Source organism: Phaethon aethereus (assembly GCF_964289735.1).
Source record: "Phaethon aethereus genome assembly, chromosome: 11".
Taxonomy (NCBI): domain Eukaryota; kingdom Metazoa; phylum Chordata; class Aves; order Phaethontiformes; family Phaethontidae; genus Phaethon; species Phaethon aethereus.
Genome location: NC_138587.1, coordinates 966,390 through 979,467, shown reverse-complemented (window position 1 = coordinate 979,467; position 13,078 = coordinate 966,390). Strand labels below are relative to the sequence as shown.

General features: G+C 51.0%; 1 protein-coding gene across 2 annotated transcripts in view; it reads right to left on the bottom strand.

Annotated features, from left to right (window-relative positions):
- SRGAP3 (SLIT-ROBO Rho GTPase activating protein 3) overlaps nt 1-13,078 on the bottom strand; it is a gene marked incomplete at its 5' end in the record, with an annotated part of 125,960 nt that overhangs the window by 60,467 nt on the left and 52,415 nt on the right. For both annotated transcript variants that reach the window (XM_082004421.1, XM_082004422.1), the window contains one exon: nt 1,827-2,019. In XM_082004421.1, the coding sequence (XP_081860547.1) occupies nt 1,827-2,019 (193 nt within the window). The remainder of the gene's footprint in view (nt 1-1,826; nt 2,020-13,078) is intronic.

Below are 13,078 nucleotides of genomic sequence, written 5' to 3'. Positions count from 1 at the left end.
TCCAATATTGTAAGCACAATAAGCAATAGCAGTGCCATCATACTGCTGTCAGCTGATGAGAGAGGCACACATGCAACGAACCTTTGTGGGCTCCATCTCTGAACGAGAGCACCTTCCCAAGCCCATACTGGCCAATTCCTTCCCCAGGACAGTTACCTGGCACCACACAACTGACAAGCAGCAGTCAGATGCAAAAAGAACAGAGCATTTGAATGGCAGTTCATTTTCAGCAGACTATTGCATAAGACAACAGTAAAGCCTTGCTCGCTAGAGAGACCGAGTAAACAGATTAAATGGGATTTAGTAATATGGAATAAATAGGATTTAGCAATGTAACAGCAGAAATCGCTGCCTTTGTAGTTGAAACAAGAAAAAAAAATTGCAAAGTGTTAGAGAAAGAAAAAGACGGTAAAAAGCCAGGGGCTAGCAAGGCCAAGTGCTTCAGACAGGCAAACCCCTCAATTTTCTGGGAAAGGAGCTAACCAGTCGTTGTAGTCTTTGGCCATTGAATTGAATGACACTCGTTTCATCTTAAGCAAAGGGCATAATCTCAGCTGAGAGACTATTTCATGGATGCTGCTGTCAGAACAAGAGGCAGAGACAAATGCTGTGGCCGGGGGAGGCAACAGTGGGGAACTTCAGCTGGTGTGCTGCATGGGAAGCACCCAGGACCAGCACCTGCTCTGTGCTCCTGTGCAGCCCCCGGGGCCCAGACCCTGCTGACCACGTTTCGGCAGCACCGCTCATGCTGCCCAGCGAGAGACGATTGTGGCAAGCAAGATAACAAGCAGCTCGGAGAAAACCCTGACTGCTACCAACACACGCGTGCCAACATTGAGCATCGTCCCGCGGAGCCCCGCCTGACACCTCCAACCAGGCACACTGGCGTGCACCCGGAGAGCAAGGACCAGCCCCTCCAACAGCAACGGGACGGGGGCATCCATAGGAGCCTTGACATCATGGCCACCAACCAGCCAGCGTAACGGCACAAGCTACATATCCTCACCACAAAACACCGTCACCTCCAGACTGAAACTCTGCCTTCAGTTTGTTTCTTTCTTTTTTTTCTTGGATCTTTTTTGTTTTAGCCAAGCTTGAGAGTGTGGTTAAACTGAAAAGGGGCTGCTTTTGAAAACTTGCACATATTCACACATTCAAGGATTTTATGATTTTCATCAACAGTTTGAGTTTCACACAATTCCAACATCCAGTTCATACTTCCTATTGCAAAGCTTTGTTTCAAAATATTTCCACTATGGATTTGCCTAGCTTCAACACTGTACGGGTGTGTACACCGAAAACATACATACTTCATTTTAAAAGACTGCAATAAATTAGATTTCCAGAAACTGCTTCCAAGTCTGAGCCTGTAAGCAGATCTGTGTGCAGTGTGAAGCACTCTGACATCTAAGGACTGGACTACATACAGACACCAGCGTTTATAAAATGGGCCCACCGTTATTTGCACAATCAAATCAGTAGCTGAATTCAAGCCTCTTAAAAAAAAATCAAGGGCCTTGACTCTTTCCTAGCCCCTGATTCATATTTTTATTGCACTGCTCACAGAAAGGCATAGTCAGTCTAATTCAGGCAGCACAGGTCAGTAATGCTATGGTGAAGGTCTTGGAAAAAGACATTTCTGGTTCTTTTTGTGAACCCTGCACAGTGGCAAGAGAGACAAGGTCACCGCTGATGCTATTTAGTTTACTCCCCTTTTGGACTGTGCAGCCACAAACAAACAGCCAACCACCTAGCGTTCGAGGCAGTTCGAGGCAGTCTCTGGCCCACCATTTTGCACCAGTTTGCCCCTGGAAACACCTGCTTACTTGAACTGGTGCTCTCTGGAGCTGCGTATCTTGGAGGAGAATCGTTCAGCCAGTTTCTCCAGGCTCCTGGAGTACTCCAGCTCAATCTCAGCCTTCCTGCGGAAGAACTCCTGCAGGTCCTGCAGCAGTTGCAGGCGTGACTCCGACTGCTGCTCCAGACATTTGAACTGCTCGACCAGCTGAGTTCGGATTTCTGCATGCACACAAGAAAGGAGAAGAAGAAAACACAACATCAGCAAAAAACACTGGCCAGGGGAGTTGTCTTTCCTTGTCCCGGAGCAAATCGTACAGGGACTGCTAGAGCAGGCTCCCTCACAAGCCTCAGGTTTAATTCAAGGCTTGCTAAAGCCAACAGATCTTTTTTCCAAGCGAGAGCTGAAGAACTTCATTCACCAGTCTCACATTAAAACCTTGTTCTTTGTCAAAATAAACAGCTGTGTAAGTACACAGAGACCAGCCCTCAGAGCTTTCCACTTGCCTTTTTGAAACTAGAAAATGATACTTCAATTTATCTAGTACTACCTCAAATCCTGCATTCTTTGCGTATAAACTAACATATTTTTTGATAAATGATCATTTGAATAGCTAGCAAACGGTTGACAGTGACCTGAGGGAAGCTGGCACTGTAAACACGTACTCCTCTCACCCACATTCCCCCAGTGCTGCCAGGTTAACTGGCAAATCAAACTCGCCTTTGGCTCAAAAGCTTAAAAAGTCTTTCAGATCCTCCAAACTCCAGCTCACAAAACACCACATCTTTATCTGTTCCAGGTTTTTTTGCTTTGCTTCAGACACTGTGACAGATACACTACAACCCCCCACAACCCTTGCCAAAGAGGGCTCTGCGGTGCCCGAAGGGTGCCCGTGCGGAAGAGCAAGAGGGGCCGGGAGCGGCGGGCAGCCTGCATCTCTGCCGCAGCATCGCCGGGGTGCTCGCTGCGTCCTGCAGTGAACAGGCATCCCCAAGCAGCAGACCTGCTCTCCAGCGCTGACCCTTACCTAGCGCTGCTGCAGCCGATAACCTCAGGCACACGAATTCTGTTCAGCACATTCACATTATTGGAAGACTGATGTTTCTCCTCTTTATAGGTCAGAATTGTATTTTTCCCATTGATCAGTCTCATTTTGAGGATATTTCTCACCCATAGTAAAAGACCAATTGCACTTTTTCCAGCTCCCCCTTCTCACATAACACAGCCGAAGCTGCAAATCCCCGACCCGGGGCTTATCCCAGGAAGACAGGGAAGCACCGGAGAAGGAAACACTGCTCACGACGTGCAGTCAGACCCTTCGCCCTCTCTGCGAGAGGAGCAGTGCAGCACCCACAGCACGGAGTGTGCAGGAAATACACCTTCCAAACCGCTTCCCAAACACGAGGAAGGTTTTTAGCAGGTCTTTGAAGCACTGCGCAGTGAGGAGGCCTGTGCAGGGAGCGGCCCTCTCTTGCAGGAGCAGCAGCTGGGTTCTGGGAAGGGGTGTGCAGAGCTGGACATGGGAGGAAGAAGTGAGATGGTAGAAGAAAACATTCAGAGTGAGAACAAGTGGGCTGAGCAGGCTTCCAGAGGGGGCAGCCATGCAGCGGAGGGATCAGACAAGCCAGAATCCCAGAGGTCGGATGATGAAGCGGGCCCGTGCAATGGCTGCCTGTTCCCAGACCCCGAGGGGAGAGGGCAGAGCAGCCCCCCAGGCCCTCCCCACCGCTGCGCCCAGTGCCGCGCACCCCACCCGCAGAAGATGGCTAGACAGACACCTCAGCTGAGTGGGTCAGCTCCAGCAACAGCCTATTACAGCATACGTTCACCTTGAGAAACTTCGCTTTCTCTCCCCAGTGAAAATGGTGCACAGAAATGCACTCTGCAGACAAGGCAGTTGCAGCCATTTCAGTCTATCCACAGAAACAGCCTTTTGAATGCTATGAACATTTTTATAAACAATCCATAATAAACAACATATTCTTTATCTTTTTCTAAGGTTTGTGATTAAGTATATTTTTCTCACTTTGGTCACCTGTAGCTGGTGCACTCCAACAGGATACATTTGCGAAGCAGACCTAGCAAAAAAGCCAGCAGAGCAGCTCGGCAGCAGGAGTGCAGCGTCACGCCTGCCCCTTCGCCGTGCGGCACCCTCGGGGCTCCACGGGGCCGGAGCAGTACAGGGCAGCACACAGACACCCCGGAGAGCCCCTGTCCCACCCTCTCCCCTCCCTGTCCCCCACAGGCGTGCCCATTCCCTGCTGGCAGTAACAGCACCGCCACCGATTTAACTCCCTCTCTTCTGTCCTAACCCTGTCCCAGGTTGCCCAGAGAGGTGGTGGATGCCCCATCCCTGGGAACATCCCAGGCCAGGCTGGACGGGGCTCTGAGCAACCTGCTCTGGTTGGGGATGTCCCTGCTCACTGCAGGGGGCTGGGATGAGATGACCTTGAAAGGTCCCTTCCAACCCAAACCACTCTGTGATTCTATGATAACCCAGAGGGAAAATCCTGTGCTCAACCACCGAACGCTCGGGCCAGCCAGCCACTCCCTGCACGTGCACGTGGCACCCAGACTCTCGCACCACACCTCACTGCTTGGTGAGCCATTTTTTTTTTAACATGAGAGATGAGACCCACACCTGACCTAAGCTGCCAGGCAGCTCTTAAAACACCACGTTTGGCTTATTTATAAACCCCCAAACTCCCAGCCCTTCTTGGGACGTGAGGGTAGGGGGGCAACAGAGGACACGAGAGTGAGAGCAAGAGGGGAAAGAACATGATTTTGGTGGCACCAAAGCTTACCATTTCCACTAGCATCACATCCCAGCTCAGAGAATGTCCGGGCCACAGGTCACAGCTCTCCCTCCATCACCTTATGAGCTTACAACGCGTTAACAGTTAGCTCCCAAACTCAGCACATCACCAAACTAGATGAAGCACATGCCCACCACCACGTATGCACCCACGCACACAGGAGAAACAAAACTTGTGGTAATCGGAGAAGTTGCACACCAGGGCTCGCTGTATCGGACGGCCTCGAGTTCCCTCTCCCCAGCACACCTCAGGCTCTGTTATCAGCCAAGAGGCCCGTGGACACGACAGGAGGAAGGAAGGTGACAGGTATTTGTGGGTGCTTGTTCAGTTCAAATGCTTCTCCGTGCAGCTCAGGGATTTCGCTGCGCCGCAGGACGGCAGGCTCCGGCGTGCTCCTGGCAAGCCCGCGCTGGCCTGGCAGGCAGAGGAGGAAGCAGCTCCCAGGGGACTGCTCCGGCTGCCGGCGATCGCAGCGGGAGCCTGGGCACTGCCAGCCGCGCCGGACCGCAGGCACTCCTGCGAGAGGTGCAGAGCCCACGCCCGCCGTCCCGCACTGCGAGCGGTGCTTGGCCGCCTACAAGGATCACCAGGAGCGGACTACAAACTGAGCTCTTGGGTGACTTTCTGCAACAGCAGGAGCTGTACTTTCTTAAAATTCTGGTGCAAGGCTGCAGCACGTTGAACTGTCACTGCCTATGTGATAGGACTTGGACTGCACTAAGAAGGAAGTCCTAAAATTGGTAAAGCTCTTTGGCAAGAGGGTTAGACTTCATCCTTGGTTCCTTCTGCAAATTCAGCATGGTAAGATGACAAACGGTAGCTTACCCGCAACAGCCACAGCAAACTAAAAATACCTGTGCTGCCTGAGCACATGCGCTTGAAATCACTGCATCGTAACTGGGAAGCTCAGTGACCCGAACCAAGACAACACAGTAGTGTCAGTCCAATGCATGAAATAATCTTCAGTATGCATATATATATATATATATATTTATGCACACAGGGCAGGCTTGTCCCCTGCCAGCACCAGGCTGTCCCACAACTTTGCAGGTACAGCAAGGTCCTATCCAGACAATCATTACTCCATATTGGATGTTGAATTAATAAATTATTAAGTAATGGTGTTGTAAAGCACTGACTGAAATCACAAAAGATTTATGGACCTCAAGCTCTTTAAATTTGTGAGGATCCCACATGGAGGAAGTTAAAATTGCAACCAATTATAACAATCTGGCGGTCTGGTATTTTTCAACATTTCTTCACATAACAACTATTGTGCGAGACTGAGCCACTCAGCCTGACAGGTGAACTCGGAGAGCTGCAGAAACAAGGACGCCTGCAGCAATCTCATTACTGGGTAATTTAACGATGGCAGTAATGGGACTGGAGGCTGCAGGCTGCGTGAAGGTCACCTAAAAACTAAAAGCTCCTAGGAAAAAATGAATGCTGAAAGCTCCAAAGTTAATCAGTCACCTTATGTGGGATCGTCCACGGGCACTGCCTTTACAGCACTTCCTTTATGTTCCTGATACTTTATGAGAGGATAGCACAATTGTTCATAAAAACGCACCTAAGGCTCATAGACAGTCTTGGCGAGGGACTCAACATGCTGCACTTGGCCACTAGCAAAGCCATTTTCTGTTCCTGAAGTCTGCCTGGATAACCATGTAACCATCCCTGCCATAGCCAAAGCATTCTAACTCGTTTCTAAGCTACACCTATCCCATCTGCAGACATGAGGACACTGGCCACGAGAGCCAGAGGGGCCGAGGCCCCGGGCAGAGGAGAAAGGGTGAGCGCAGCAGGGATGCTCAGCACAGCTGCTGCCTCTACCCAGGCACACAAACATCAGCCCTCATTCACAGCTGAGCCGCAGAACACCTTGAAATGAAAGGCAATTCCTCTATATAAGTAATGCTAGAAATAATCTTTTTTTTTTTTAAAAAAAAGGCAGCTAAAAGAATGGAGAAAAAGAAATTAAATTCTCATTGCAAATGACGTCTCAAAATGACTGGTGTCAGAGTGCCGTCTCTACACTTGCATTAAAATAAGCAGTATCCCATTCCTGCGTTATCCAGCACCACACTGAAACACAGAGCTGCCCACCTCGCAAAAAACACTGCTTCTGCACCCCCTCTTCTTCACGTTTGCACTCATACGCAGAAAATGGATTTGCTCCCCTTGCAATGACACTTCCTCTGGTGAGAGAGGAAGGATGCTTTAACGCCACACAGCAATATTTAGCCTGGCTTTGCTGTAGAGATGCACGGGAATGCCTGGAGACGCAGAGTGAACTTCCAGAAAGCGGTACTCAGTCATCACACCTGAAAACTGGTTCAGTGTTTTTCAGAACGGCCTCCCGGCGTACGGCGCGCCTGCTACGCTACAGCGCTGCTTCGCACGCGCCCCTTCTGAAGGCAAGCACGTTCCCCACGACACGACTTCTGCGGTTAACGAAGGCATTCGCTGGTGCTGAGGGTGGCAAAGAGTAACTGCCTTTGAATTAAGCCTCCTAAAAACCCGCTGCTACATTCCTAGAGGATACAAAGGTACCAGTATTGTAACAAAACATTTTTAATACCCTCACATTCCCCTGCCAACAAGCGTTTCCTTCCCATACAAGGTCAGTGGAAATTTCATTACATCCCATATGGATTTTACATTCCCACTCCTGCGGGTGCCAACACAGGACTTGCTTTACAGTGCTCTGCTTTCCTGAGCAAGTTTGATATAGATCTAACAAAAAAAACCCCCAACCACCCACCACAGATTTGGTCTCTAGCCCTCTTTTCATAGTGGATTACAACCCAAAGTGGTCTGCACAAGCCTGGCAACACACAGAAATACAAGGAATATCAATAACGCTTCTCCAATCTTTTCAATTTCCTCTCTCTTCCTATTTTTTTCCAGATCTGAGCTACTGCTGCTCATTTGATCTCTGTATCTGGCACAAGGATTTCTCCTTAATTTTTACGGGGTGATTCAAGGCAGTTCAGACAGCAGCAATAAACACAGAGACTTGTCAAGGCTCCCGTAGCTTTCACCACTCCCGGCTCGGAGTTGACGGGAATCTGCAATTTGTGCCCATCAGCGCCACAGCCAGCGGCCTCCACCGCGAGCTCGGTGAGGGTCACTGCCTCCTGCATGCTCGCCGTGCGCTTGCGAGCCCAACGCCGGCCCCAGCTCCCTCTCTCCCACCGTCCCCCGTGCGCTGGCTCACACCGGAGTCCTGGTCCCAAGGAGGACTCAACGGTGGTGGGTCAGTCCCACCGGAGGGTGAGGACACTCTGGGTCACCCAGGCATCAGAAAGGCACACTGTGACCTTCATCAACAGAGTTTCTTTGTTCCCCCCACTGCTGTAACGCATGGCTTTGACACTTCCACGGTTCCCTGCAGAAGTTCAGCCAGGGCAGCACCATCTAAGCGCACAGAGGCAAAGGGCAGTCTCTCCAGACACCGAGAGCCTGCGAGCTGTGACCCTAAAGCCGCTCAGCTATAAGCAGTCACACAAACAAATGGAGATGGCCACTGACCCCAGGAGCTGCCATTGCATGTTAAATGGAAAAGTTTCGTGATAGAAAACAAAATTAAGGGCTGCTGGCATCATTAATGCAAAGACAGAAGCACTAACAGAGAAAATGACATTCTTCAGTGCTCCGGAGGTCTCCCCAGGTCAGCCGCTCGCAAATGCAGCACCCGACAGCGCCAGCATTGTCGCTCCCCTGCTTCCATAGCTACTTTGCTGCTGCGTTTAAGAGGCACCCGCCTTTCAATTAAAACGAACTCACTCTTACGTAGCCTTTTCAGATAATCATGAAAAAATACAGCAGGCAGAAAAGCCTTTTTCCACCCTTTGTGCCTGCTGCCTAGGGAATGGGCAGGAGCACTCTGAGGATACCCATTTTCTCCTGCCTGTGCAGTGGAGCTGGAGACCAGCCCCAACAACTGAGCAGCCACCATTTGCTGTTTGATCCCGACACCCTCCGTCCTCCCCGGGTCCCTCCAGCCCGGCCTGCTCATGCACCGGGGACAGAGGGAGCAGATCCGCAGCGAACCCGAACCCAAGAGGCCTCTGCTAAGGCCCAGGGTGCCACCTTGATGGGCACCAGCCGACAATCCAGACCGAAACCCGGCCCATCTCCACCAGCGCCGTTTGCAAGCAATTTTCTGGCCAGCAGCACCAACATGAGCTCATCAGCCCTGTCCGTCACGGGAGGATTAACAGGCCTTTACCCATAACCATCATCCAAGTGCCAATTACATTTTTCATGACAGACAAATATTTCCTCGGTGCCCGACCCCAAAACCTTAAACTCCAGAAGACGGAGCTAGAAAGCGGAGGACACTCACGGGAAGAGATCACTACCTGTGTTTCTGTAACCGGAGGGAGGGGAGCCATCTCCAGGCACTCGGCTGCCGCGCCTCGCGGAGAACCGGCTTTAGAAGCAACTGGAGTGAGACAAGCCCAAAGCACAGGCAATGGGGAACAGGAAAGTTCATGTTCTCTTGGCCTACAGTAAAGTCCGCAAAGAAAGAGCTAAACTGTTAAAAACCTGATCGGTGCCCACCACCGCTCAAGGATTAACCCCTTCGTTCCTGTTCTCTGGCAGCAGGTGTGCTCTCAGCCAAAGGTTTCAGGCAGGGCTGCCTACACCACCCAGCTGGCCACGGGCAGGAGGGACACCAACAGCTTCGTGTGTGGTGGAGGGCCATGTGGCACCCACCATCCAGGCAGACCGGAGGGACCCTCGCCCAACACTCCCTATGGCTGGAACCGGCACCCCGCGCACCGCCACGGCCGGGAGCGATCCTGTGTCTGCCCCTGCACCATGGAAACCGGCACCCCGAGCACTGCCACGGCCAGGAGCAATCCCGTGTCTGCCCCTGCACCACGGGAACCGGCACCCCGAGCACTGCCACGGCCGGGAGCGATCCCGTGCCTGCCTACTGTCCAAGGGCAGCTGGACACCGCCCCTGCCTCTGCCCCCATTACCTGGCCAAACAGGCTCTCAAATAAGTGGAAATGAGAACCCCCGGCTGAGCGTTTCACCCCGGGCGATCTGAGAGCCAGTCGTCACAGGCTGGCGGAGCAGCACGGCATCTCCGAAGGGCACCTGGAGAAGAGTGGTTTGCTCTGGCCATTAGAGAGAAGTAGGGAGCAGCTGGAAACAACAACCCAGGCCCAGGTTAGGGCTGCACACTCGCTCATTTGCACTCCTCTTCCCCAAAGCTTTGGAATGGGCCATTACAGTCTCACAAAACGCCATCTGTGGTCAGCCTGACCTCTCCAGTTTCACACTTCCACGTAACTTACTAAGAAGTTGAAGCAGTAGAACTGCTTCTACTCACAGTTGAAGAAATGTGTACAAGAGACACTGTTAAATGGTGGAAGGCTGGTAACTCCTGGAATTTACATAACATTGGCAGGTCCTTATTTACACTGAATAAAAATAATTTGACAAACTAAAAGGAAATGGGGTGCCTCTGAGAGAATCAGTAACAGGTTATTCGGTGAAAGCTAAAGGTTTCTCAACGAAATGACACAAACTGGGCTCAGATCCTTTCTTGGTTGAACTAGTACACAGGTTTTTTTAATATCACATGTTCAGAGCTTTCCTGCCAAGCACCATCAGGATGTGAACATAAATGCCACAAATGCACAAGGAAAACAGCCACCTCAATTTTTTTCTGAACTTGGAATTTATAGGAACTTTTAGTAGAAATCAATAAACAAAAACCTACCAAACTGCTTTAGGAAGAGCTGAAAGCATTTGCAGAAAGCAAAATATTAAATAAAATTGTGTAGCTGGTCACATTTCCAACAGCAGTTTGTCTAAAACGCTCCCATGATTTAACTCACAATATACGAAATCACAAACAGTGCCAAAGGAGAGCAACAGTGAGCCATTCTGCAAACAAGGGTGCTAAAAAGCTCCTCGAGTCCCCTTGAAGTCTGCTGGAGAGCTGGCTTTCAAGATTTTCTGCTTTTTTCCTCCCAGTTTGTTTGGCTCTGTTCATAAGAAAGGAGTTTCTGGTGTGAGCAGTCTTGTTCTTTAAAATGCAGAATCAGAGGTAGAAAATGCAAGGAATACGGTTTCCTCAGCTGTTGGAGAAAACAAAGTTTCTTGGCAAACTAAGGAGAGCAACGACACTCAAAACGGGCTGCGGGACTGCTAATCCAGCCGGGAGAGGCAACATCTGTAATCAGAAGATCTGGGGATTTGGCTTTCGTAAATATTTTCAAATCAGTTATCCCATATCGCAGCCGACGACTGCTCGTTATTCTTAAACCACGCACGTAACCACGTGCGATGTCAGCAGCAATCAGATTTCCCACGGAGACGTGCTCCAGCCCCGGGGCCCGGCAGCCTCCGCGGGGCGGCGGGCGGGATGACAACCCCCGCCGCCTCCAGCCCTGCGGTTAGCACGGCCCAGCGCGAGGGAGCGTGGCCCCGCCGAGCCCAGCGACGGGCCCCACCAGCGACCCAGGCTACCGAGATCCCAAATACGGCAGAGGTCCCCTGTCAGTCAGACCCCAAGAGCGCTCGCATCCCTCCGAAATCCGGAGAAAGGCTTCCGAGGGTGACAGAGGGGATGCAGAAGGAGAGCGGCTGTGACCGCCATGGCCAGCCCCACGACACAGAGCACTGTGCACGAGCCGACGTGCTCCAGCAGGGATAAACCCGCTGCAAACAGCCCAGTGGTACGTGCGTGTTAGAGACAGCACGGAGATGAGGAAAATGTTTTACATTCAACCTTTGGCAGGTTTGTAAATGAATGGGAACATTAAAAAAATTAAAAGAAAAAAAAACCCCACACCCAAAAACTTGACAGAGCTACTCAAACGCCAGCTCAGGAAAACAACAGCTGAGAGCGTATACAATTGCTGTCTCTGGGGGAGCAGACCAAGAAAGGAGCAACTGAAAACTGAAGAAAGAATAATAACGTAAGATAAATAGATGTAAACTCGCCATGAAGAAAATTAGGTGAGAAATTGCAAAAAATCAGTAAGATTCTGGGTCAGCCAGCGGGAGGCGTGGGAGAAGACGTAGCTACTCTGGCAGTGGCAGTCGGCAACACCGTGACTGTGATACCACCGTGCTGCTTACGGCCAGCGGCCGGGTGCGACGACCGGGCAGCCAGTCCTGACGGCCCTACGGGCCTATGGCCGGAGACGGCGGCTCAGAGGCGGCATGTTTTGACGTTATGGTTACTATGACGCTGAGCCTGGCAGAAACGCTTCTGCAGACAACTGCAAAGACACGGAGAAAGCGGTCCTTCCACAGGGGTTCTGTAACGTTAGGTGCTGCTACCCCTCACGGACAAGAAGATCTACAGTCCCTCAGATGGCGTCTTCTATCTGACATCAGCCTCTGCCACATCAGCACGTGAAGGCAGCGCTTGACCTCAATGGAGAAGTCTGCCACACATGGTGCCAGAAAGATCTCCACGGAAAGGTATTTTTCGGTTGTTTTCTTAATTTCCAAAACAGTCCGAACATCAGCACTCACAGCTCTCTGCGCCGGCGGGAGACAGCAACGCTGCGCCCAGCCCCGCCGGCCCACCACCCCACCGGCTGCGGCTGAGCCCCGTCCCCCACCGCGCAAGGGGGCTGCAGCAGAACGATGAGCGAACCCCAGGCCTACAACACAAAGCACGTCCCCAAGAGCGGCTCACGCAGGGTACCAAGACGAGCTGAGTCTCAGGGGTACTTCTGTTGCACTTCAGAAAACACAGACCTTCAGAAATGCTGGAGTGCATGTGACCACCACCACGGCAAGACCAGCCCTCGTACCCTGAGGAGCTCTGCATTTGGGCTGGAAATCGACACTCACTGGCGTGCCAGTAAAGCCAAGGCACTTCCCCAAACCTTTTCAAGACTTCAGGAAAGTGTCGTTTGGGTTGATGTTGACATCTTGGCAGGTAGATGAGGGTAAGTCTCATTTTTTCCTCTCCTAGGCTGTTCACCTCATCCATTCTCCAGTGAGGACAATGCTGGCAGCCATGCACAGAGCCCAAGAGCAATTTCATGCATCCAAATAGCATACCTCTGACAACACAGACGATGCAGTGCTTTACAAAGAACAAAATTATTTGGGACAAACCGTGGCCAATTTCAGCGCTCATATTAGAAGTAACATGCTTATGTGGAGAGGTCAAGACAAAGACAGCGTGCTCAGCTCCAGTTCATTATTAACACACTACTACTTCAACCAGTCCCACCCTCAGCTTACTGACAGATATTTTCCATATTGTCTCATTTTTTAAATATAACAATTAAACTCTAGATGAATGCCACTAGATCGACGCAACTTTTACCATTGTTATTCCTTACCATTATTATTTACTTACTCCTTGTGTCCTCAATACAGTTCACATATTCTCCTGGGCAAAAGAATCTCTGAATTTTAGGCATTCACAAATGCCATGTTGAAATCCTGGCCCCAGCTGAGATGGTGGCAA